General features: G+C 44.1%; 2 protein-coding genes across 2 annotated transcripts in view; one reads left to right on the plus strand and one right to left on the minus strand.

Moving 5' to 3' along the window:
- The window catches only part of ift140 (intraflagellar transport 140 homolog (Chlamydomonas)), a 118,292-nt gene that overhangs the window by 36,009 nt on the left and 54,516 nt on the right, over positions 1 to 27,767 (plus strand). The window lies entirely within an intron of this gene.
- On the minus strand, positions 404 to 27,658 carry tmem204 (transmembrane protein 204). Its single transcript, XM_060920760.1, has 3 exons — positions 26,685 to 27,658; positions 18,947 to 19,102; positions 404 to 2,942 (listed from the first exon to the last, which is right to left on the minus strand). The coding sequence occupies exons 1-3, from the start codon at positions 26,941 to 26,943 to the stop codon at positions 2,698 to 2,700; spliced, it is 660 nt and encodes a 219-aa protein (XP_060776743.1). The 5' UTR covers positions 26,944 to 27,658; the 3' UTR covers positions 404 to 2,697.

Genomic DNA, 27,767 nt, shown 5'->3' on the forward strand with positions numbered 1-27,767 from the left:
TGACCTTAATCCAATGGAAATGTTGTGGAAGGACCTGAAGCGAGCAGTTCATGTGAGGAAACCCACCAACATCCCAGAGTTGAAGCTGTTCTGTACGGAGGAACGGGCTAAAATTCCTCCAAGCCGGTGTGCAGGACTGATCAACAGTTACCGCAAACGTTTAGTTGCAGTTATTGCTGCACAAGGGGGTCACACCAGATACTGAAAGCAAAGGGTCACATACTTTTGCCACTCACAGATATGTAATATTGGATCATTTTCCTCAATAAATAAATGACCAAGTATAATATTTTTGTCTCATTTGTTTAACTGGGTTCTCTTTATCTACTTTTAGGACTTGTGTGAAAATCTGATGATGTTTTAGGTCATATTTATGCAGAAATATAGAAAATTCTAAAGGATTCACAAACTTTCAAGCACCACTGTAATTGACGTGTAAAAAAAAATGGCTGCAATTCCTGAAGTGTTAATGTGATTTTTTTTTTTTTTTTTAATTTTTCAATTTTTATTGTTGTCAAACCCTGTGAATTAAAGCCGAAAATCCAGACTTCGATCACATATTAATAGCTTCATTTCAAATCCATTGTTTGTCTTTGTGTACATTTTGCAAATAATATTTATAGACCTGACTTTTATATACACTCACTGGCCACTTTATTAGGAACACCCCCTACATCCACCTGCTGTTTTCTGCAGTTCTGTAATCAGCCGATCCCTCGACAGCAGCACGATTCATCAAATCACACCGATACAAATCAAGAGCTTCAGTTAATGTTCACAATGTTCAAACATCAGAACGGGAAAAACTGTGATCTCACAGTGAAGTGTGACTTTCTTTCTTTCACTGTGGTATGGGTGTTGGTTTGAGCCAGATGAGTATGCGGTTTGAGTATTTCAGAAACTGCTGATCTCCTCCTGGGGTTTTCACACACAACAGTCTCTAGAGTTTACACAGAATGGTGCAGAAAACAAAAAACATCGAGTGAGTGAGCGACAGTTCTGTGGGTGGAAACAAACGCCTTGTTGATAAGAGAGGATCAGAGGAAAATGGACTGATTGGTTCAAGTTTTTTTTTTTGCCAGGAAGGATTTCGTAACTCGTATAATCACTCTTTATAACCATGGTGAGCAGAAAAGCATCTCAGCATGCAACAGCAGGAGAACACATTGGGTTCCACTCCTGCAGCCAAGAACAGGGATCTTAGAATCAACAACACGTTCCTATTAAAGTGGCCGGGGAGTGTAATATATCTTAGCGCTGTACGTGTTTGTAGAAGGAAGATTTCATTCAAGATCCAGCTTGATTTATGATCAAGTTAGTATGGATTATTAACTTAAACAGTGTACTGCAGTCACATCAGCTGTCCTGGTGCTGTGTGTGTGTGTGTGTGTGTGTGTGTGAGAGAAGGCATGGTTGATAGACAGTATATCCATGAAGAAGTTCAGTTAGCATTCAGAATAAGAGCAGAGTTTCTTCAGAGGAACACAACAGTTCAGTCCACGTGTGGTTTTTTTTTTTCCCCTTCTCCAGTGTGACTCCAGAAGTTCCACGTTATGAGCAAGTTCCTTCTGATCTGTGTGTGTGTGTGTGTGTGTGTGTTAACCTCAAATCACACTAGGAAGCCACATTTGTGATTTTGGTGTTCTACTCTGACCTCTGATTTAAAAAAAAAAAAACTGTATTATCCAAAATTTATATAATTCATAAATATTTATACACTGCATAAGTTATGTAGGAAATAAACAGTGTGTGTGTGTGTGTGTGTGTGTGTGTGTGTGTGTGTGTGTTACAGTGAAATACAGAGTGCCAGTTTGGTGTGATGAATCAAAGCTCCTGCTCTCACCCCAGAGTTGATTATTTTCCTATAACAGAATGTCCCTGTGTGTTTGATTCCTCTTATACCACACCTATATGGTTTGTTATATATCTGTTAAATTACACATCATACTTTTGTTACATTTAATGTTCATGAAAAAAAAATTAGTTCCTGTTCTCACTTACGTTATAGCAGCTATAAACTCTCGTTCCCTCAGCAACCTTTCTGTTCTCTCTCTTAAACGCAGCTTGTCATGTTCCCATGAAAGCACAGAGAAGTGTAAACTCCTCCTCTGTCCTGCTGATGTCAGAAAATGTAAAGTCTAACATCAAGCTTCACTTCTGACTGTTACAGAGCGCTGACACTGGAGACTCCTTCCAGAAATGTCACATAAGCGCATTTCTCCTTCCAGAAATGTTACATAAGCGCGTTTCTCCTTCCAGAAAACTTCACCACATCTACAGATTTATTTTTTTTATTCTCTGTATGTGGAGCGTCTGCTGTACATGTCCCTGTGAATGAGCTGTTACTATGGAAACGATAACGCGCTAATATAACCCTGTGATGTGCAGCTGCACCACTGTCAGAGCTGCTGTTATAGAAAACTAATCAACATCATCTGACCAATCAGAGTCCAGAATTCAGAAGCACTGTGGTGTTAAAAAATGTTGCTGTTATTAAATATTACATCAGAGTTGGATAGATAGTGATATGTCTTAGACCTTTATATTTTTTAAAATGTTGATTATTTTATATTATGACTGCATTTGTTTCGCAACAGTCAAGTAAAAAAAAAACTGAAAACTGTTTAAAACCTGTTCTTGTTGAAATAGAAAGAAAAAGATGGGAGATGTTGGAAAGAGTGTGTGTGTGTGTGTGTGTCAGCACGGCGACTCCACGTATTCATTGTCCACGCGAGGTGTAAAGTTCATGGCGAGCGAGCGGCTGATGACAATGACGGGCTGTCCCCTGCAGTCGTCACGACGATGCAGAATGTTCCAGATCAGCATGGCGGCGGCCAGTGTGGCAAACAGACACGCAGCGATGTTCACGTAGCACGAGTACGACAGGTGTGTGTACGGCCCGATCCTGTAGAACGACACCAGGCCGATCACCAGCACGAAACCTGCAACACACACAGCAGCAGTCTGTTTATTATATCGAGGTGATGTGTTGGGTAGCACTTCTGTAACATGACACACACACATCAGTCCCGATCAACACGAGATAAACTAGCATCCGATTAAAAAAAAAAACAGTTGTCATGGCAATGAGAGTTCAAGGTAATATTGTCAGAGCTAAACACAGTGTAGGAATGGTGCGACTTTGTGTTTACATCCTTTAACAGACTGATGGAGAGACAGTCAGGGAGTCAGACACAGAGAGAGCGAGACCATAAGAAAGAGAGAGAAAGACAGACAGACAGATGGGGACAGTTGGATCCTGCAGGACTTCAGTGAACCTGAAGTGTGACTGACTGTGTATGAAGTCTATGGTCAGATCAAAGAAACACATTTCTGTTCTTCTGTATTCGATTTTTATACCCCTGCTCCGAGGGGGGGGATGGGATACGGGTTTACCTCTTTCCATCCGTCCATATCTCTGTCCATCCGAAACACCCTTTTTCTCAGCAACCACAAATCATAGCCACTTGGTACCAAACTTCAGCTTGGGGTTCTATACCGTGTTTACTGTTTTCAGGTCTGTCGCACATCGACTTCCTGTTTTACCAACTGAATGTATTCATGAAACATATAGAGTGGATTTACAAAATTTTCATAACACTTTTCTTAGCAACTACTAATCACAGCTGCTTGATATTTGTAACCGAGTTTCAGCTAGATTTTTTTTTTTTACAGTTTTCATGTTTGTCAGTCTCCTACATCCTTTTTAGAGAACACGGCTCTTTACTTGTTTCAGGGTTAATTATTTGTTGAAGTCAACATTCATAATAAGTATCCTGTTCCTTCAATTGCTTACATTCTGATGTAAGCGAGAGCGGGGGATACGTCAGTGAGCAGCAGGCTTGTAGTACTCGAGTCCGACTCGTGCCCTAATTTTAAGGACTCGTGACTTGACTTGGACTTGAGCACTGATGACTTGGACTTGGACTCAGACTCGTATATTAACTGCATTCAGACTCGTAAATTGGAGACGAGGACTCGTATTTTTTCTTTATTTTTTTAGCATGCCATAATAATTTGGCACAAGATATTTATATCTACGTCACACCTGCACACCTTGGCTCGTGCATCAGATAGACTCTCGGGCGCGCTCCAGACAGTGCGTGCTCCAAGCGCATGCACCATAAACAACTCGCACCTGCACAGGATTAAGGCGAATCAGCGCACCGATATAAAAACTGTGAACACGCATTTACTTTGCGAAGTATTGAGTTGCGTTGCTGACACATTACCAAGCCTTATTTCCTTGGTTAGTTTCCTGATCCCTGATTTCCTGTTTCTGGTCTTTGATTCTGCCGAGTCTATGATAGCCTGTTTGTGCCTCGCTCGACCTATTGCCTGTTTCATCGTTTTACTATTTTGCCTACCATTTCTGGATTGGTTACCATCTTCACTTGTATTAATAAACATAACTTCTGCACTTATATCCGTCTCCCAACCATCTCTGACAGAATACTTCACAGTCCCTGATAAAGAGAAGCACATTCACCTGTTCATACGCCATGTTCAGGAACAAACTCATGTTAACGGGGCTGAAACAGCCACCGTCAATTGGTGCGGTTGGAGTGTTGGACTTGACTCAGATCAATAGTGGACTCGACTTGGATCAATAGTGGACTTGACTTGGACTCGACTCGGATCAATAGTGGACTCGGCGCAATAGATTAGATTAGATTAGATTAGATCGAACTTTATTGATCCCTTTGGGAGGGTTCCCTCAGGGAAATTAAAATTCCAGTAGCAACATTACAGGATAAACAGAGACTAGAAATTGGAGAAAACTTCTAGATAAATTAAGTATTTACATATACAAAAAAAAAGTCCAGCAGGAGAGGTATTGCACATTTATATTGCACATTGCCCGGTATTGCTTATTGTTAGGCTAGGCTACTGCTCCTTCCTGTCCTCTGTCCTCCTTTTACCCCTCCTTCCCCCCAGAGAGGAGTTGTACAGTCTGATGGCGTGAGGGACAAAGGAGTTTTTAAGTCTGTTCGTCCTGCACTTGGGAAGGAGCATTCTGTCACTGAACAGGCTCCTCTGGTTGCTGATGACGGTGTGCAGAGGGTGACTGGCATCATCCATGATGTTCAATAGTTTGTCCATAGTCCTCTTCTCTGCCACCATCACCAGAGAGTCCAGCTTCATGCCGACCACAGAGCCGGCCCGCCTGATCAGTTTGTCCAGCCTGGATGTGTCCTTCTTGGATGTGCTGCCCCCCCAGCACACTACGGTGTAAAACAGGACACTGGCAACCACAGACTGATAGAACATCCACAGGAGTTTCCTGTAGATGTTAAAGGACCGCAGCCTCCTCAGGAAGTACAGCTTGCTCTGTACCTTCCTGTACAGGTGGTTGGTGTTACAAGTCCAGTCCAGCTTGCTGTCCAGCCACAGCCCGAGGTACTTGTAGGAATCCACATCCTCCACCTTGACTCCCTCGATCAGAACTGGTCGTGACCTTGGTCTGGACCTCCCAAAGTCAATGACCAGCTCCTTGGTCTTCAAGGTGTTGAGCTGTAGATAGTTCCTGTTGCACCAAACGGCAAAGTCCCTCACCAGGCTCCTATACTCCTCCTCTCTGTCGTCCCTGATACACCCCACTATGGCTGCGTCATCGGCAAACTTCTGAATGTGACACAGCTCCGAGATGTAGCAGAAGTCCGCGGTGTGCAGGGTGAAGGGAAGAGGGGTCAGCACCGTGCCCTGGGGTGCTCCGGTGCTGCTAATCACAGTGTCAGATGTGATGTCCTTCAGCCTGATGTATTGCGGCCTGTCGGTGAGGTAGCTGGAGATCCAGGTGACCAGGCAGGGGTCCAATCACATCCTGTTCAGTTTGTCCTGAAGCATAAGGGGCTGGATGGTGTTGAAGGCACTCGAGAAGTCCAAGAAGAGGATCCTCACTGTGCCATTTCCCTTATCCAGATGCAGGTGGGCTCTGTGTAGCAGGTAGAGGATGGCATCTTCCACACCAACACCTGCCCGGTACGCAAACTGCAGACAGTCCTGGGCATGTTGCACCTGGGGTCTGAGGAGGCTGAGGAAGAGACGCTCCAACATCTTCATCAGATGTGAAGTGAGTGCCACCGGTCGGAAGTCATTCAGCTCTCTGTGCCTGTTCTTCTTGGGAACTGGAACGATGCATGATGTCTTCCAGAGGGTGGGCACTCTCCCCAGCTGCAGGCAGAGGTTGAAGATACGTTGGAGTGGTTCACCCAGTTCAGCAGCGCAGGTCTTCAGTAGTCGGGGACACACCTTGTCCAGGCCTGCTGCTTTCCTGGGGTGAAGCTTCCTCAGTTGACCTTTGACCTGGTCTGCAGTGATGTATGGAGGAGTCTGTGTTGAGGTGGGGGAGGAGGGGGCTGCTGCGATGACTGGGGGGAGGTGTGTTGAGGGAAGAAGGAGAGATGGCTGCAGTGAGGGGGAGGGTGGGGAGGGCATGGACTGGTTGAACCGGTTGAAGAAGTCATTCAGCTCGTTTGCCCTCTCCACTGTCCCCCCTACGACTCGACTTGGACTCGACTCGGGTCAATAGTGGACTTGACTTGGACTCAACTCGAAATTTTCTTTAATGACTTGGACTTAACTTTGACTTGAACACTGGGGACTCGAGACTGGACTTGGACTCGAGGTTTAGTGACTCAACTACAGCACTGGTGAGCAGGAGCTCACAGTTGATCTTGTCTCTTCTGTTGTTTCAGTTCTCATATAATTTTCTTTTAGTTTCCATTATTTTTTTCAGTTTTGTTCTGTCTTTTCTGCTCTTCTGTTCTTTATTCATCTTTTCTGTGTGTGTGTGTGTGTGTGTGTGTGTGTGTGTGTGAGAATTTAGCCTGGTTGTATAAAACGTCTCCTCTGACCCAAAGTTTCTCACAACCCGATTTATTTTTGTCTTGCTTTCTGAATTGTACCACCGCAGCTCAAAGTGGAAGCAAGAAAGAATCTGATTGGCTAAGTTGTGTTGATTGACATTACAGTAAGGGCACTGACCCCGTCTCTTTCATGGGGAGAGGGAAGTAGGTTATTAATAATCCCTGTTCCCAGAAACCCAGTGACCGCCCATTACACAGTGTGTCTGTTCCAATATAAACATCTCTCTCTCCTTCTCTCTCTCTTTCTGGGTTTCTGTCTTTTTTAGTGTACTCTAATCTCATCGGTTTCCTTCCACTCTCTTCCATTCATCCTTCCTTCCACAACCCCTCCCATACAACCTAACCTGAGTAACGCGCACACACACACACACACACACACACACACACACACACACACACACACACACAAAGAGGTTATGAATAGCCTTTAGTGAGAATTAGACCCAAATTCACTGGAAAGGGAGTGTGTGTGTGTGTGTGTGTGTGTGTGTGTGTGTGTGTGTGTGTGTGTGTGCAGTCATTCCACAGATTTTGAGATATGAGATATGCTTTGAGCTGTTAACTCAGGACAGGATTAATACACTGATTGTTTGTAACTTTATTATAGGTGCTTGTTGTAGGGGATGCGGATGCGATCATTAGTAGGTCACATGACCATTATGTACTCTGTAGTCTGTACGGTACGTGTGCTAAGAGCTTAGTAATGTTCCTAAACAACCCCAGAAACTAAAATATAGATGTCATCTTTATTTCATTGTTTTTATACTGAAGTAAAAGCGCATAACCTCTTTCCCCACAGGACAGAACATAGACTTTACCGACTGTAGTGGTGTTGGACTTATTTCTCTAATTCCAAGGAAAGCACCAGTGTCCTGCTTTCCCCAGTAGGGACAATATTTTAGTTTGGATTTCTACATTGGACTTTTAATGACACTGTTATTCATAGTAGGTTATAACTACAGGAAATAATTGCTATGAATAAATTCAATAGTTAACAAGCCAAACATTTCACGGCAGAACAAATTTGAACATCAACTGGAAAAAGTGACGACTAGCAACATATCAACCACAATAAATTGTATTCGCACTGGCAATAAAAATATTTATTCTATTCACATTCACTGGATATGAGCAATCACACGCTCTGATTGGCTACTCTACTACTAGGATATCAGCTCATACACCATGAGTAGAGAAAAACAAAATGGCGGCATGCATCAAGTCAGACATGTCACTGTTATCATGTATTTATGTATTTAAAAGAATCAGAAATGGCTAAAAGAATATACTGTAGGAGCATGTTGCTGAACCAACCGAGGATGAAATAAAAACTACTCGAAAACAAAACCCCAAAAAATGGGGAAAAAAAGCAACAAAATGTGGAATAAAAGTATTTTGATGGTAAGAACATATCTTTTTTTCAATAATAATAATAATAATTTTTTATTATTATTATTATTATTATCGCATTTTTCACAAATTGCTCCTGTCATTTCGCTGGTTTGTTTACATTCTAAGTGGAAATGAATTTGTCGGATGTTTTGTATAAAGTTTTTATTTATCAAATTTGCAGAAAATAAAAATGCTGTGTTTCTCAAAATCCAGTAAATGTGGATAGAATAAAACAGTTATTCCACTCAATCTCGGTGCTACATGCCTCGTCGCCTATCAGCTCAGGTACGGCTGGATTTCATGTAATAACTGATAAATATCCACCCAGAGTATAGACCCTTTTCAGTCACGTGACCTTCGTAAACGTGACCGCCATTTTGGACATGTAGTGGACTTTGGCTCGAATCGGTTTGAATGCGAGGAAGGCGACAAACATAAAAGAAAAAGGAGCGAGATGCAGAAAACTGTATTTACTAGTTTACTGTAATTATGATCTGGCAGCAGCCCCTCCTAGAACTGCCACCTTATTGTGGTGGAGGGGTTTGTGTGCTTGAATGATCCTAGGAGCTATGTTGTCGGGGGCATTATGCCCCTGTTAGGGTTTCCCAAGGCAGACAGGTCCTAGGTGACAGGCCAGACCAAGAGCAGTTCACCAAAAACCCCTATGGAGAAAAAATCCAGGACCGTGACGTCGCCCGGTATGACGCAGCCGGGGCCCCACCCTGGAGCCAGGCCCGGGGTTGGGGCTCGTATGCGAGCACTTGGTGGCCGGGCCTTTGCCCATGGGGCCCGGCCAGGCTCAGCCCGAAGAGGTGATGTGGGCCCGACCTCCTGTGGGTTCACCACCCACAGAGGTAGCAGTAGGGGTTTGGTGCAGTGTGGATTGGGTGGCAGTCGAAGGCAGTGGCCTCGACGACCTGATCCCCGGACACAGCGGCTGGCTGTTGGGACATGGAATGTCACTTCGCTGGGGGGGAAAAGAGCCTGAGCTTGTGCGGGAGGTTGAGAGGTACCGGCTAGAGATAGTCGGGCTCACCTCCATGCACAGCTTGGGCTCTGGAACCCAGCTCCTCGAGAGGGGCTGGACTTGCCACTTCTCTGGAGTCGCCCGTGGTGAGCGGCGGCGGGCTGGTGTGGGCTTGCTTATAGCTCCCCAGCTCAGCCGCCATGTGTTGGAGTTTACCCCAGTGAACGAGAGGGTCGCCTCTCTGCGCCTTCGGATTGGAGAGAGGGCTCTTGCTGTTGTTTGTGCCTACGGGCCAAATAGCAGTATAGAGTATCCGGCCTTCTTGGAGTCCCTGGGAGAGGTACTGAGGGGTGCTCAGACTGGGGACTCCATTGTGCTACTGGGGGACTTCAGTGCTCACGTGGGCAACGACAGTGACACCTGGAGGGGCGTGGTTGGGAGGAACGGCCTCCCCGATCTGAACCCGAGTGGTGTTTTGTTATTGGACTTCTGTGCTAGTCACGGTTTGTCCATAACGAACACCATGTTCGAGCATAGGGGTGTCCATAAGTGCACGTGGCACCAGGACACCTTAGGTCGGAGGTCGATGATTGACTTTGTAGTCGTTTCATCTGATCTCCGGCCCTATGTCTTGGACACTCGGGTGAAGAGAGGGGCTGAGCTGTCAACTGATCACCACCTGGTGGTGAGTTGGATCCGCTGGCAGAGGAGGAAGCTGGACAGACCTGGCAGGCCCAAACGTATGGTGAGGGTCTGCTGGGAACGTCTGGCCGAGCACTCTGTTGGGGAGGTCTTTAACTCCCACCTCCAGGAGAGCTTTTCCCAGCTTCCGAGGGAGGCAGGGGACATCGAGTCTGAGTGGACCATGTTCTCTACCTCCATTGTGGACCCGGCTGTTCGGAGCTGTGGCCGCAAGGTCTCCGGTGCCTGTCGTGGCAGCAATCCCTGAACCCGGTGGTGAACACCGGAAGTAAGGGATGCCGTCAAGCTGAAGAAGGAGTCCTATCGGGCCATGTTGAGCTCCGGGACTCCTGAGGCAGCCGACGGGTATCGGCAGGCCAGGCGTGCTGCAGCTCGGGCAGTTGCGGAGGCAAAAACTCGGAACTGGGAGGAGTTCGGGGAGGCCATGGAGAAGGACTATCAGTCGGCCTCGAAGAAATTCTGGCAAACCGTCCGGCGCCTCAGGAGGGGGAAGCAGTACTCTGCCAACAGTGTTTACAGTGCGGGTGGGGAGCTGTTGACCTCGACTGGGGACATTGTCGGGCGGTGGAAGGAATACTTTGAGGATCTCCTCAATCCCACCATCATGTCTTCCACTGAGGAGACTGAGGCTGATGACTCAGAGGTGGACTCGTCCATTACCCAAGCCAAAGTCACTGAGGTGGTTTGCAAGCTCCTCGGTGGCAAGGCACCGGGGGTGGATGAGATCCGCCCTGAGTATCTCAAGTCTCTGGATGTTGTGGGGCTGTCTTGGTTGACACGCCTCTGCAACATCGCGTGGCGGTCGGGGACAGTGCCTCTGGAATGGCAGACTGGGGTGGTGGTCCCTCTTTTTAAGAAAGGGGACCGGAGAGTATGCTCCAATTATAGGGGAATCACACTTCTCAGCCTCCCAGGGAAAGTTTACTCCAGGGTACTGGAGAGGAGAATTCGACCAATAGTCGAACCTCGGATCCAGGAGGAACAATGCAATTTTCGTCCTGGTCGCGGAACACTGGACCAGCTCTATACCCTTCATAGGGTGCTCGAGGGTTCATGGGAGTTTGCCCAACCAGTCCACATGTGCTTTGTGGATCTGGAGAAGGCATTCGACCGTGTCCCCCGTGGTATTCTGTGGGGGGTGCTTCGGGAGTATGGGGTTCGGGGCTCTTTGCTAAGGGCTGTCCGGTCCCTGTACGAACGGAGCAGGAGTCTGGTTCGCATTGCCGGCAGTAAGTCAGACCTGTTCCCAGTGCATGTTGGACTCCGGCAGGGCTGCCCTTTGTCACCGGTTCTGTTCATAATTTTTATGGACAGAATTTCTAGGCGCAGCCAGGGGCCGGAAGGAATCCTGTTTGGGAACCACAGGATTTCATCTCTGCTTTTTGCGGATGATGTTGTCCTGCTGGCTTCTTCAAACCAGGACCTTCAGCATGCACTGGGGCGTTTTGCAGTCGAGTGTGAAGTGGCTGGGATGAGAATCAGCACCTCCAAGTCCGAGGCCATGGTTCTCGACCGGAAAAGGGTGGCTTGCCCTCTCCAGGTTGGTGGAGAAGTCCTGCCTCAAGTGGAGGAGTTTAAGTATCTCGGGATCTTGTTCACGAGTGAGGGAAGGATGGAGCGTGAGATCGACAGGTGGATCGGTGCAGCCTCCGCAGTAATGCGGTCGCTTTACCGGTCCGTCGTGGTGAAGAAGGAGCTGAGCCAAAAGGCGAAGCTCTCAATTCACCGGTCGATCTACGTTCCGACTCTCACCTATGGTCATGAGCTTTGGGTAATGACAGAAAGAACAAGATCGCGGATACAAGCGGCTGAAATGAGTTTCCTTCGCAGGGTGGCTGGGCACTCCCTTAGAGATAGGGTGAGAAGCACAGTCACTCGGGAGGAGCTCGGAGTAGAGCCGCTGCTCCTCCACATCGAGAGGAACCAGCTGAGGTGGCTCGGGCATCTTTTTCGGATGCCTCCTGGACGCCTCCCTGGGGAGGTGTTCCAGGCATGTCCCCCCGGGAGGAGGCCCCGGGGAAGACCCAGGACACGCTGGAGGGACTATGTCTCTCGGCTGGCCTGGGAACGCCTCGGTGTTCTTCCCGAGGAGCTGGCCGAGGTGTCTGGGGAAAGGGAAGTTTGGGCTTCCATGCTTAGACTGCTGCCTCCGCGACCCGGTCCTGGATAAGCGGAAGGAGACGAGACGAGATGATCTGGCAGCTATTTACACCGAATCCAGTGTAAATAGCTGCCGGAGCCAACGTCCGAGCTTGCCGGAGCACGCTCCAGCCGGCCGCGAGCTAGCGCGCTCCGGAACCTCGGACGTTGGCTCCGGCAGCTATTTACACTGGATCCGGTGTAAATAGCTGCCAGATCATAATTACAGTAAACTAGAATGGAATGTTAACAGCAATGTAATGCCTTTTCTGGCTAATTTTATTCGTCTTACCTCCAACAAAGTGGTCACTACACAAGCGTTGGTATGCCGCTATCCATCTTCTCCGTCGGTCAGCATCTACCGGGATCCGATAAAATGATAACCCTTGCCTTGTTTGTTGATGGCTACTACATCCAGGTGCACAACAATATAGTGGCATGATGGAAGTCTTGCTGAAAATAAACACTTTCTTTGCTGCCATTCCTCAATGTTGGCTGTGGTAAACTACTGGTAGTACATGTCCAAAATGGCGGCCGCGTTTGTCGTGACGTCACGTGAAAAGGGTCCATAGCATGACATCAGTAGCAGTGTGAGATGTGGTTGTAGTGGTGTTCTGTGTTGGAGATGTGCATGTTGATGTCACACTCCCAGGTGAGCACACAGGGAGGTGTTGGCTTTGAGCCCATAGTTCACACATGAACAGAATACAGAAGATGGAAATAGTGAGCAATGTTCAGAACTCAGATGTGTCTCTAGACACACAGGGTCTCTTTGGAAGGTGTGAATACACTACAAACTCTAACATTAAAGACTGTATGGATCGTCCAGGCTTCTACTGTGTGTAGAATAGAGTGTGTGTGGGGGGGTCTCGTTTTGTTAATGTGAGGGGATTCCAGATAAACTGACACACACATGTACAGAGACACTAAGAGTGATTATTCATGAATATCAACCAGCTATTATTAGATATGTGTGTGTGTGTGTGTGTGTGTGTGTGTGTGTGTGTGTGTGTGTAAAACTTTCTGTAAACATAGACAATAAGGAGGACAGTTAATCAGAACTACAGTTACTCCACCCCACACACACACACACACACACACAGCTTTTGGAGCCTTGTCGTCTTGTCTCGGTTAAACATCCTCTTGCATCCGTATCTACATTACAGCCTCCTACACACACACACACACACACACACACACACACACACACACACACACACACACATTTGTCTTGCTATCTTTGTGAGGACCTTTCACTGACACATTTGAGGCCAAAAGTTTATATACCCCTAACCTCCACATATTCCACGTTGCCTTATATTTCTCTAATTTCTCTTGGAGAGACAATCAGGACATCTGCTTTGTTCACATCAGAGGTCACTTTAAAGCAATCAGTCAGAGATAGAGAGAGAGAGAGAGAGACTTATTTCAGCTTTACTTCCTTATTTCAGCATGACATTTGGTCAGAAGTTTACAGACAGCCTCTTTAAACAGCCTGGAAGAGTCCAGAAATTGATAATTACTCTTAGAAGCTTCTGAGCTTCTCATGATTGTAATTAAAAGTTAATTAGGAGTGCTGTTGATACCATTACAAAATACAAACCACTTGGGCAAGACATTGGATAAAATCTACACATCTTCATCAGTCTGGTTCCTCCTCAGGAGCAATTTTTAAACAGCTGAAGGTGTCACAAGCTTCTGTACAAACAAGTGTATGCAAGTATAAAAATCTTGGGAGCACAAAGACACCACATCATTCAGGAAGAGGCACAAATTAACTTTGGTTCAACTGAACCCCAAGAAAACAAGAGAAGAACTGGTCAAGGAGCTGGAGGCATCAGGTAACAAAGTATGTAGATCCACCATTACATCATTACATCCTACATCACCATGAAGCTGCGACTCAAAGACTGGTGTTTAAAAAAAAAAAAAGACCCAAACTGTAGTGTGCAGGAAACCAGGGCTGAACATTTTTGAGGACAAAAATTGAACTGTTTGGCCAGAATGCTCAGCGCTCTGTATGGAGGGAAAAGAGCGAGGCTTTTAATCTGAAGAACACCATTCCAAGTGTGAAGCATGGGGGTGGTAGCATCATGTTGTGTGTGTTTTTTTTTTTTTTTTTCTGGAAACAGGACTTAAGAACAGATTTTATGCTAAGAAAAGAGGATTATCTAAAAATACTCAAGCATCAATTCCAGACACCAGGCAGAAAATTACAACTCGGTCGTACCTGGGTCTTCCAGCAGCATAGTGATCCTAAACAAACTGCCAAAGACAATGCCGTGAACGCATTGCAGCGATCATCACATAGGCCTGACCTGAACCCCACAGAAAGTCTGTGGACTGAACTGAAAGTGTGTTTGAGTGAGAAAACACTCAAATAATAATAATAACAAAAAAACATGTACACACACCTAATATTAATGCACACGCATGCACATATATATTCAGACTAGAGACACACACAATCACATTAATACATACAAATATGTCACATACGCTCAGAGACACAGGTTAGGTTCGAATCATTTCCCTCTGCAGTGTGTGTGTGTGTGTGTGTGTCCCTGCTCCTCTCCTTCCTCTGTGCAGTGTTTTTTACATAACAGGTAGTGGCAGGCATTTCCCCTAGCAGAACAGGGATATCCTGGCGCCTGCCTGACGCTAACACACACTCGCCTTGGCTAAATATAACACACACACACAATAATATCGCAGTACACTGCCACTCTATTGAAAGTCCCACAGTAAACAACAAAACTCTCAACAAAGGATTTGGCTATTAATGAAGTGTTACAGGTACAAAACTGTAAACATGCAATTCAATGTCTTTTAACACACACACTATTATAGCAGCTATAAACACACATCCCCTCACCAGCCTCTCTTATTTTCTCTTTTCGAGTTAGTTAAGGCACAGCTCATCCTGTTACCAAGAAACCACAAAGCATAAATAAATGTTTATTTATTCCAGTTTCACTTCTGACTGTTACACAGCGCTGACACTGGAGACTCCTTCCCTAAAGGATGCATAAACACATTTCTCCTTCCTGAAAACTTTGCCACATCAATGATCCGTTTATGTGGTGCGTCCGCTGGATACGTCCCTGTGAACGAGCCGTTACTATAGAAACTATGACGCATTTGAACAAGCGTGTGAATAAAAACCTGTGAGCTGTCACTACCGTCAGAGCTGATGTTATAGAAGATTAATCAACACCTTTTCATTTGACCAATCAGAAGAGAGAATTCAACAGCACTGAGGTTTCTTTAAGCAGCAACTTTTCTCAGGAGACACTTAGATCATACAGTATAAAGTGAATGTATGTTTATAATTGACAGTTATTCCACAAAATTGAGTCGTACATGAGCTGATAGCCGATGAGGCGCGTAGCACCGAGATTGAGTGGAATAACTGTTTTATTTTATCCACAGTCACTAGATTTTGAGAAACGGAGCCTTTTTATTTTTTGTAAATTTGATCAATAAAAACTTTACAAAATGTCAGAGAAAATCTTTTCCACTTAGAATGTAAACAAACTGGTGAAATGACAGGAGCAATTTGTGAAAAATGCAATAATAATAATAATAATTCTTGAAAAAAAAAACATTCTTACCATCAAATACTTTGTTGCTTTTTTATTGTATTTTTTGGGGTTTTGTTTTCAAGTAGAGTTTTTATTTCGTCCTCGATTGGTTCAGTAACACGCTCTGCCATTTTGTTTTTCTCTGCTAACGGTATATGAGCTGATAGCCTAGTCGTAGAGTAGCCAGTCAGAGCATGTGATTGCTCATCTCCAGTGAATGTGGATCGAATAATCACATTTATGTGAATCTGTTCATTATGAAAATTTTAAATCTTGTTGGTATTTTAAAGAAATGACTATGTCTGCAATGAAATATGTCAAAAAAAAAAAAAAACATCAAAGTCCCTCCCGTGTCAGGACCTGGTCTTCCGAGGCAGTCTCCCATTCCAGTACTAACAAGGCTCTTAAGGTGCATTGGGCAGCGCTGATTTCTGTTTCTGTAGCCCTCGGCCTCTCGCCTATTATACAGCTAGGGTTACAGTGGGGGGCGGGTCCTCTGGTAACTGCGAGAGTTTGACTCCCTACTCACATCTGTATTGCAGCCTCATCAGATGGCAGAAGGTACCAATTTGATAATGGTCTTTGGTATGATCTAACCATGAGTAGAACTCAGAATCTCCCGGTCGAGAGGTGGCCACGCTAACCACTAAACTAGCTCATGGTAGTGAAATATGTGTGAACTATATGTGATATAAAATCGGTGAAATTTAGTTCCATCTGAAATGTGGTGATTGTGATATCTGTTTATTTCTGTAATATCTCACAAAATATCAGGCCATTCTGTGGCTGGGAAGTTATTTAATTTGAGGGGATTAAAGCAAATAATGTGCATGAAATCGCTCGACAGAGGAAGTCCGTGTGCGCATGCACAGGTTTACCTTTTTCTTCTTCTTTTGGGTTTTACAGCAGCTGGCATCCACAGTGTTGCATTACTGCCATCTACAGGTTTCCCTTTGAGTGTGCACTGACAGTTCCATCATTCTGTCGCTAAACGAACAGCTGATCACACCGAGGTGCTCGCTGAGCGCCCATATTTATTAGTTTGGTCCTGCGTTTCCTTTCCTTCGTATATAACATAACGTCTTTTTTTCTTGCTTTCCATTACTGTAGTCGGTCTTTCACGTTTCATTCGCACACTCACGTCCTCCATTTTTCTCTCCTGTTTCAAATTTGTATCCCACAATGCCTTCCTGAACGGGGAAAGCCCACCACGTGATGCATGACATAGTATCTTGAATTGGGTCATGGGGAAGCAGGAAAAAATAGCGGAGAATTTAGGGCCACATGCAGATAAAGTCATTAATTGTTCTATTCGAAAAAAAAACTAATAAAATTGGAAGTCTGTGATTCAAATTCAGTAGCTTTTGGTCACTGAACATATAATTGGGTGTCGGGGAAAATTCTTTTTATGACCTACACTTGAAAAATCTGAAAGGCAGGATAGCTTTAATAAACCCCTGCACTAGCACTGCACATTTGTTCTTATTTTTTCTTTTGTGTTTCCATACTGTACACATGAGCACATTGATAAAGCAGTGAAATTGAAGGTGTGTGTGAGATCAGTCTCTCGAAGAATGCAAGGTCTGATGTGACGACCTTGAGCTTGTCTCCTGCGGTGATCTCTTCCTGTCTTTCCACTTCCTGTCTCAGGTGTGTGTGTGAGAGAGAGAGAGAGAGAGAGGGAGCTTCCTGCTCTCTAACTCTTACAGAGCCTCAAAGCACGAGATCAGCTGCTATTGTGCGTGTTCTGTCCCGAGCTGAGACTAGCATGCGATTGTGTGGTTGAGTTTACTCAGGGTGTGTTTGGAGGTGCTGGTTAAGTTTTAACCTTGCTGGTGTTCAGTCACTTTTACAGCAGTTCAGTTTAATCAGCAGCATTTTTATTTATTTATTTGTACAGCAGGAGAACAACTGTTGAATCTCTCACCTGGTAACCATGGTGACAGCAGTGCTTAGCAGAGCTAGTATAGAAAACATTTCACCTTGAATGAATAAAAGCTCTGTCCAATTAATATTTGATGACATTTCAGTAAATGTAAATCAATCAATCAATCCATGCCAAAGAAATTCCTGCAGCTGAAATTTGGACTGATTGACGTCTCACTTTAGTAAAGGAAATAAAAATAATATCATGCTAGCTTGGTGTGTTACATCATCAGTATTTGAAGAAGAAATCACATTACGTACTCGTTTTATGCTTCTACATCAAGTAAATTTGCTAGCTAATAGCTGTAGCTGTAAAGACTGAGGCCAAGTTTACATTAGACCGTATCTGTCTCGTTTTCTTCGCGGATGCACTGTCCGTTTACATTAAACCGCCTGGAAACGCCGGGAAACGGGAATCCGCCAGCGTCCACGTATTCAATCCAGATCGTGTCTGGTCCGGTGCTGTGTAAACATTGAGAATACGCAGATACGCTGTACTGAGCTCTAGCTGGTGTCGTCATTGGACAACGTCACTGTGACATCCACCTTCCTGATTCGCTGGCGTTGGTCATGTGACATGACTGCTGAAAAACGGCGCGGACTTCCGCCTTGTATCACCTTTCATTAAAGAGTATAAAAGTATGAAAATACTGCAAATACTGATGCAAATACTGCCCATTGTGTAGTTATGATTGTCTTTAGGCTTGCCATCCTTCCACTTGCAAGTGGTAAGTGACGTGCATGCCCGATATGCACTGAGATCACACACACAGCGGCTCAGTCCTGAATCACTGCTCGTGCGCTTCACTCGCGCGCTCTGTGAGCTGCGCAGGGCCGGAGTGCGCACCCTCCAGAGGGCACTCGCTGTTCAGGGCGGAGTGATTTGGAGCGCAGGATGCCTGCGGAGCCGAGCGTATCCGTGTATTGGCGTTGCTGTGTGCAGGCGAATCGTGTATTGGTGTTGCTGTGTGCACACTAATCGTTTTAAAAACGTTAATCTGATGATCCGCTGATACGGTCTAATGTAAACCCCACCTGAGAAGTGGAGGTAGCACACAGGTGTCTCTGTTTCCTTTCCATGCTAACTCACTGGTTTTGGAGCAGTTTCTAGCTAGATCGCTAATCATGTAGTAGTGAACACAGAGGATGGAATATCGCTTGAAACAGTTCCATCCGTTATGGAACGGTAGCTGTGTCAGACAGGAGCAGTGCATTGTGGGTAGACTGAACAATGACGTCGACTCGTGATAAAGAAATAAAACAGTCTTTGAGATATCTGAGGGGACTCAGGCGAGAGGAAGGGGATGAGGTTGTGATAAAACATAAAGTTATCTTTGATGTGTGTGTGTGTGTGTGTGTGTACTCACTGGCCAGCTGAAACAGGGCTGCGATGGCCTCCTCCCACCAAGGGGAATCCTGGGTAATGCAGTTTATCTTGAGAATCCCCAGCAGGAAGATGAGCTGACCCACAGTGAGGGCCACCGTTGCCATCAGGTTACATGCTCGCATCATGTCAAACTGAACTGAAACCAGGGACAGAAAGCATAAACACAGCCGTGAAACCAAATGAAAAACCAATGGAGTTTAATCCATTCTTCATGTCAATAATAAACACTCTTTCCACCCTGAAGTGGATTGTTTTCCTCTAACAGCATGTCCCCGAGTGTTTTACTATTCTTACACCACAGCAATTTACCAAGAATTACGTATTTCTGTTGATTTAGTGATTGATACATCGTTCGCATTCTCTGTTTATAATTGTGGAAGATCCTCAGAACAAGTTCGTTATTCTTCTCACTCGCATCACAGCAGCTGTAAACACTCGTTCCCTAACCAGCCTGTCTTTTTTTTTACTCTCTCGAAGTCGATGAGACAGAATAAATATTCTGAGAAACAGAAAAGGGAAACCTCTTCTGTCCTGAAGATGTCGGAAAACTTAAAGTTACAGCTTTATCTCCAACGGTTAAAGCGCTGACACTGGAGACTCCTTCCATACACGTTACCTAAACACATTTCTCCGGACTAAATATCAACAGTTACACATTTTTATCTGTTTACATGCATTTACTGTACAATTCTCTGTGAATGAGCTGTTACTATAGAAACGATAATGATACAATACGAGTCTCTATAAGTCTTGTTTATACTTGATGATGAATAATGAAGGGAAAAGTGCAAGTTTTTAAGAATAAAATTAATGATGAAGTAAATATTGAGCACTCTGGCCGCCTTCTGTCTCAAGAGACAATGGCCAATGCACCGGGTTCGGACACCCCGCGCCTGGTGTGGCTGAAAAGTCCTATCTGCGAACCTCATGTTTTGCCGCAATTTGCTCAGGTGAAACCACGCTGAGGTAGTACGCCCTGTGCACGCCATTGGCTTCGTTCTTTCTTAGCTGCATGCAGTTCTTCTCTTTAACCTGTAACTGTTGCCTCCCATGTTGTTTCTGCCACTTGAAAGCAGCGCTGAAGTGACCTCTCCAGGGCGCAAGCCTGGGCAAGTATTTTGGAGAGCATGTGGTGCCCAACCAACAAAATCCCCCTCTTGGCTTCACTGGTGGAGTCCAAAGGGACACATGGCAATGCATTTGGCACCAGTTTTGCTGCAGGAGTTGCTGGAAGGTAGTCAGTAGTGACAGCTGTCCGCCTTAGAGGCTCCTCTCCAGGTTTTCTATCTGGGTTTACTCCCATAACTTTTCCCATTTGGGTTCTGCCACAAGGCAGTGGAGGTTTGAAGTAAGGTTTTCCTTCTCCTAACCTTTGCCTAAAGAGGCCCAACCTACAAGGCAGCAGGTGGTTGGATTGGTAAGTGCTAGAGCATTTCCACACACCAGTGGGTCATGCACACTGTACCTCTGGGGCTCCAACCTGCTCCAAGATCCCTCACAGATTAGCCTGGGGCCGCAAGGTGCCCAGTTACCACGGTGTGCCAACGTGGAGGCACTGTGAGAGTCTTGACCTGCAGATCCGTAAAACCATCAGGAAAGGGCTTACGCACTAGCTGCCCTTCTTTTCGCCCCACGGGGCTCAGTGGTGGCTGTGGCTGGAAGCAAGAATAACAAGCAAACTACACTACACTATGCTGCAGACTACAAACTACAGGCCCTGTGTTCATAGAACACCACACTGTTTATTCAGCAGTAATTGCTTTTATAATCTAATAACTTGACCTGGTTTTATAAAAACATTTGTGTGGATTTCAACAAACAATGCTGTTATGGTTGATTTCATTTGATTATTTTTTAATGCCCTAAGCACACCCTTAGGTGTTTAATTTAAAGTACTTTCTAATTGATTTGTGTGAATTGCTAAAAATGGTGTGTGACATCACATTGAAATAAAGTAACAACAGGTAATGCTACCTGCAAAACATTACATCATAGCAAGTGAAAATATCATGAAATCTCGTCCAGTTTATCGAATACAACCCCAATTCCAAAACAGTTTGGTTGCTGTTTAAAATGTAAATAAAACAGAATGCAACGATTTGCAAATCCTTTTCCATCAATATTCAGTTGAATACAATTCAAATACAAGATATTTTATGGTCATACTGATCAACTTTTTTTTTTGTAAATATACTCGTTCTGAATCTGATGCCTACAACTTGTCCCCCCCCCAAAAAAAAAAAAACTGTCCAGAACGTTCTACAGGTAAACAGGTTAAAATTGGTAATTTAGCCTGTACAATCATTCACATGCAAGGAGGTGGTATGGTGGTGTAGTGGTTAGCACTGTCACCTCACAGCAAAAAGGTCCTAGGTTCAAACCTCATGCCCGATGGGTTTTTTTTCTGTGTGGAGTTTGCATGTTCTTCCCGTGTCTGTGTGGGTTTCCTGTGGGTGCTCTGGTTTCCCCCACAGTCCAAAGACATGGTGATTAGGTAAAATACCCAGCCACTGGGGTTGCACAAACCAGTGTGTACTTAGTGCCAGTCCCAAGCCTGGATAGGCTGGGGAGGGTTGCATCAAGAAGGGTATCCGGTGTAAAACCTACACCAAATCAAATATACAGATCATGATGACTACTAGGAGCAGCCGGAAGAAGAATTGTTCACAAGGATAAGATGTGGTTCACCACTTTGTGAAAAAATGGTGTGGGTAAATAGTCCAACAGTTTAAGAAAAATGTGTCTCAACATACACTTGGAAGGAATTTAGGGATTTCACCATCAATACAGTTTTACACAGTGTCCCAACTTTTTTTGGAATCAGGGTTGCATTTCTTGAAACATATAATATAAAACAGTTATTCCATGAAATCGAGTCGTACATGAGCTGATAGCCGACGAGCTGCGTAGCACCAAGTTGTCTATAATCCAGGTATGACGAGATTGAGTGGAATAACTGTTTTATTCTATCCACATTCACTGGATTTTGAGAAACACAGCATTTATTTATTTATTTATTTATTTATTGCAAATTCGATAAATAAAAACTTTATACAAAACGTCTGACAAAATCATTTCCGCTTAGAATGTAAACAAACCAGCAAAATGACAGGAGCAATTTGTGAAAAATACGATAATAATAATTATAATAATTCTTGAAAAAAAAACATATGTTCTTACCATCAAATACTTTTATTCCTTTTTTTTTTTGCTTGTTTTTTTGTATTTTCGGGGGGTTTTGTTTTCGAGTAGAGTTTTTATTTCGTCCTCAGTTGGTTCAGCAACACGCTCCACCATTTTTTTTCTCGACTCATGGTATATGAGCTGATATGCCAGTAGTAATGTAGCCAATCAGAGCGCACAATTGCTCATCTCCGGTGAATGTGGATAGAATAAATTCAATTGTAAGGAATTTAGGGATTTCACCATTGATACAGTTTTACAGTGTCCCAGTTTTTTTTTTTTTTTTAATCAGGGTTGTATTTCTTGAAACACATATATATATATATATATATATATATCATCTCTCATCTCATTATCTCTAGTCGCTTTATCCTTCTACAGGGTCGCAGGCAAGCTGGAGCCTATCCCAGCTGACTACGGGCGAAAGGCGGGGTACACCCTGGACAAGTCGCCAGGTCATCACAGGGCTGACACATAGACAACCATTCACATTCACACCTACGGTCAATTTAGAGTCACCAGTTAACCTAACCTGCATGTCTTTGGACTGTGGGGGAAACCGGAGCACCCGGAGGAAACCCACGCGGACACGGGGAGAACATGCAAACTCCGCACAGAAAGGCCCTCGCCGGCCCCGGGGCTCGAACCCAGGACCTTCTTGCTGTGAGGCGACAGCGCTAACCACTACATCACCGTGCCGCCATATATATATATATATATATATATATATATATATATATATATATGTATTTGTAGATAGTTTTAAAAACTAATTTCAAGCCTGAAACAGTCATGTTCTATTGGCAGATAATTTTGCTTATTTTAAGCACAGAAGTCTTGAGAAAAGCAAAATTACCTGCCCAGAGAAAAATAAAATGTAAAGCTTGAAATTAGATTTTAAAAAAAGTCTAGAAATTGGTTTAATAATCTTGTACTGTAATCTTACAAGAGAAAATACTCAATCATTTTGACTATATTTTCTAAGATCCATAAGTGTTGTATTTTGGCACAAATGGAGTGCTGAAACAGAATGAGTTAAAACTAAGTTGTGATCAGAAAGAGTTTAAGCATAATGAGGTCAGACTACTCGACAGTAAAATGATCTCAGAGTTGTGAGCAGGTCTTATTTTCATGTCAGGACCAAATTTCTTCATCATAACCCAGGAGGATTTGGGAATTATGGTGACATTCATCTGGTTCTCACAAAATGATTTACTTATTTACAAAAAAAAAATGCAGAATTGAGTTGAAACACTTTAGAAGAGATAAAATATTTGAGTTTAGTTATTGAGGTTAGTGATGGCGTAGGTGTAGCATCGTGTGTGTGTGTGTGTGTGTGTGTGTGTGTGTGTGTGAAGGATCTGAGTCACAGGATCCTAAAGTGTCCTGAGTCAGGGTTGTGTGTGTGTGTGTGTGTGTGTGTGTGTGTGTGTGTGTGTGTGAGAGCAAATCCTAAGACAGATGTGGCCTCCCACACACAGCTGTACCATGTAATCATCACTTCCTGTTACCCACAATTCTCTGCTCTGTCCTTCCTTTTTCCGTTTCTAAATTTGTACAGACACATGGATGTACCAGGCTCTGGGAATCTCAGGTGCATGTCCTCCATCTTTACACCAGACCTCGGAGTCAACACACTCCTGAGGGTACACACACACACTCCTGTGTTGCTGCTTCTACAGTGACGGAGTGGCAGTGTAGACATCTGGTCGATGGTGTGTGTATGCGGTGACTGAAGTAGGCAGTGTGTGTGTGGTTCATTCAGAGAGACTCATACGATGGACACTCCATGTAAGAGATGTTTATGTAACATTTCTGGAAGGAGTCTCCAGTGTCAGTCAGAGGTAAAGATTGCACTTTAAGGCTTCCGATTTCATCTTCATTGGGATGTTGCTGTGGAATAAGAGGAATAACGCGCACAGGACTGTGTTCTTACAGGAAAATAATCAACCTCTTGTTGATAACAGTGACTGTTCCATCACACTGTGAACGGTGCAGATCAGCTGAGCAGAGTGTTGTTTTGGTGGATTAGTGGTAGATTTGTGAGAAAATTGAAAGTCGTTACTGGAGCAACTAAGATTCAGTACACCGATGTGATATATTCAATTATAAAAACACCGTGACTGGTTTAAAAGGCTTCTTAATGTAAAAGATAAAAAGCTCATCACTGAATTAATTATTTATATTACATCGACACAAGTGTTTTACTGGGAAATACGATCCGAGCTCCATCCAGGACATCGAGAACCAAACTCTCACATAAATCTCTATATGTCACTCCTGAGGAAATCGATGATAAATTTAGTTTTAATAAATTTGGGGACTTTTTGTTTGTGAATGTGTCGATATGATAAAAAGACCATCACACGTTAGCTTGAAGATATGAAGTTTATCTTCTCGTGTTGAAAAACTCGTATTTTTCAGACGAAATACATCACAGATCTGAGTGACATATTTAAATAATATCGTCTGGCTTTTTTTCGTGGTCTATCAGATATATTCCATTCAGCGAGCATGATACTGAACGAGTCGAAGACGAGTAGCTGAATGGAATATATTTGATAGACCACGAAAAAAAGCCAGACGATATTATTATTATTACTATTATTATGCATACACATTCCTTTCTGGTGTTCAACGCATCTTTCTCTTTCAAAATTCTCTCAAAATCTTCCCTATTTTTTTAGCGAAGCAAACCTGGCGGCCATGTTTGTTTGCAAATTGTCACAGTTGCTCGCTAGCGTGGAAATTTTACATCTCCAACATGTGACGTCATGTTATCTTGACAGCCGTGCAATATCATAAACCGTATTCAACACTCATTCTCCATTGGGTAGAGTGACGTAATACATGTAGGATAAACGATATGCTAACAATATTGCATGCTATCAAACCAAATGATTGAAACCCGTGAGAAGGGAATAGAACATGTTTTTATTCCATCAAAAAAGTGTCCTGTATGGATAATAATCACTGATATTTCACTCTGATGATGTCACTCCCAGTGTTTTCCCGCTGATTAGATGCATGTTGTCAAAATGGAGAACTGGCTCAGAATTAAACTTCTTTTGATTAACTTGTGTATTTATCCCCCGCTGGCCGAAAGGCCCAAAGAGGGATTATGTCGTGGCGATGCCCATCCGTCTGTCCCGGGAAGCTTCTGAAATCCACTCCTCTCACAATTTTCGGAGGAATTTCATGAAACTTGGCAGGATTCTTTGTTATATGTCAGTAATACGTATATTGCAGTTTCGTACAATTCAGTCGCATTTTACCAGAGTTATGGCCATGAATTTCAAACTGTGATGTGTGAATGAGCTCGTGAGCTGTAGTGAAACAGGATGTTCATCAAGTCTTGTGAAAAAATGAATGGAATAAAGAAAAAGAATGTCTGCCTTTATACCTCGTGTTTCATCTTTTGAAGTGTATATGGCAGCTGATTTTTATATATATAAAATATCTGTTCTCTTTGCTCTAAATATGTAACATTTCTTGCTTTGTATGTCACATCATATTACATTTGACAGCAACGAAAATACACAAGGTTCCTCCTAAAGTCCATATTTTCTATCCCTGATTTCTTTGCGATTTAAAGCCGAGTGTTTGTGTTTAAAGCAGGTGGTCTAGACGGTATTGTAAATCCCCCGTCTCCAACACTTCTACTCAACAAAAATCTTGGTGTGGACTAAATTGATTGATTAACTTGATTAATCTGAATGTGGAGCTCAGAAAATTAACTCGAGTACCTGCATAGCCCCACTGTGAATACGAAGAACTTCTATTTATCGGACCTTTGGCTCCAAGTTGCTGATTACATACAGTCCTAAATACAGGGGGGTGGAGGGTGGGCTGGTTCCCAACTGACAACAGGGGCTCAGTAAACCTCGGTTTGTTGCGCAAATGCTAATTTACTCCTCACACTTTATTTTATTTAATACAGTGTAAGAAACATTGCACTGACTGACTGGAGAATAAAGAGGAGTGACACTGTGCTAAAGTCAGTACACAAACATTTGGACTTTTAGTTATTAAAGAACTTCTGGTTATGAAAGAACATTGCAGGTTTTGTGTTTGAAGCTCGTTCATTTCGGTGAAGCTCCAACACATTCTTTTCCACCGATCTGACATACAGGAGTGTAACGTGTATATGATATGGCTATAGAACATTTTGTGTTCTTATTGCACTTATTTAATTAAATTCTACTCATAGGGTCAGTATTTGTTTCTCTTCAGACTTTAGGCCACACCCCCTACCTGAGACTGACACCAAACTGTGTGCTGAGTTAGAAAGTGGTTCAGGATGGAGCTACAGCTATTTTTAGTTCTGTGACTTTGGGATGTTGTACACATGCACTGTGCTAAACTGGAGTATATATGCTTCCATTATTTGTTCGCAACATTAGACTTGTAGCTCCAAGATGTAAAACAAAAAACAATGGCTGTTCAAGTACATTAGGTGCAAAGGAATGTTTGGAATCTGAACAGTCACATGATCATGGGTTCAGTTAATACCATTAAGGCATAAACACACTTACGTTTGACGGTGTTGCGTGATTCCTGGTATCCCGCGAGGTCAGCTCCCCAGCCAAGGGTCTTGCATGGTGCGGTGGTGGCGATGGCGCGTGTCGGTGTGTGTGTATCATGCGAACACATCTTCCAGAGCCCCACGCTGCGTCTGCGGCCATCCTCCAGCACCTGCAGAGCCCAGCCCGAGCCCAACGCCGCCACCACATTCAGCACCAGTGACACCAGCGCTACGGCAACGGCCACCAGCACCAGCCTGCCCGTGGCCATGCGCTCCAACACACACACACACACACACACACGTGCACGTGCAAAGCAGAAACGGAGACTTGTACGCTGTATAAGAGCTCAGCTAGAGAACATCTCCGCTCATGATTAGAGTGTGTGTCTGTGATTCAGGGTGGTTTTTGAAGTTTCAGGAATCTTCAGCCTTCCTCCTCGCTCTTCGGGGCTTCACACACACTCACGCTCATCCCAGTCAGCTCTACAGCCATCACACACACAAATACACAAGAACACACTTCTGTCTCCAGTTTAAAACCTCCACTCCCAGATTCTCTTTAACTCCATTTATGCACAATTATTGATCGCGTTCCGTGAGTTGTTGGTTCTCTCTTTTCGTGTTCAGTTCTCTCTCTCTCCACGAGTCAGTTCTCTCTCTCCATGTTCAGTTCTCGCTGTTGTTTTTATATCTCTCGCTGTTCAAGTCTTCGTCTCTGTGTTCAGATCTCTCTGTCTCTCTCTCTCTCTCTCTGTCTCTCTCTCTCTCTTCATGCTTGTACAGCTGTGTGTTGGAGCTTGCCTGAGGGTTTGGGGGCAGTTTTTTTTCTTTTCCTCTCTCTTTCCCAGAGAGACAGGACACTCTCTCTCTCTCTCTCTCTCTCTCTCTCTCTCTGTGTGACAAGCATGTAACTCCAGCAACAGGATGCGTTTCCTGAGAGGAAAACATACACAGTAAAGAATACAACGCCCCTTCTGTCTCTCTCTCTCTCTCTCTCTCTCTCTCTCTCTGAGCTGGTGTGCAGTACAGTATGTTGTATTTGGACACTTTTTACCCCTAAATGTTCTACACACTTTTCTTCCTGCTCCAGCTC

Source organism: Neoarius graeffei, chromosome 5 (assembly GCF_027579695.1).
Source record: "Neoarius graeffei isolate fNeoGra1 chromosome 5, fNeoGra1.pri, whole genome shotgun sequence".
Taxonomy (NCBI): domain Eukaryota; kingdom Metazoa; phylum Chordata; class Actinopteri; order Siluriformes; family Ariidae; genus Neoarius; species Neoarius graeffei.

Coding starts and splice junctions, on each gene's coding strand:
- tmem204 (XM_060920760.1), bottom strand. CDS start 26,943: ATGGCCACGGGCAGGCTGGTGCTGGTGGCCGTTGCCGTAGCGCTGGTG. Junction 19,103..26,684: donor ATCACGCAACACCGTCAAAC/GTAAGTGTGTTT, acceptor CCCTGGTTTCAG/TTCAGTTTGACATGATGCGA. Junction 2,943..18,946: donor AGCCCTGTTTCAGCTGGCCA/GTGAGTACACAC, acceptor TGTGTGTTGCAG/GTTTCGTGCTGGTGATCGGC.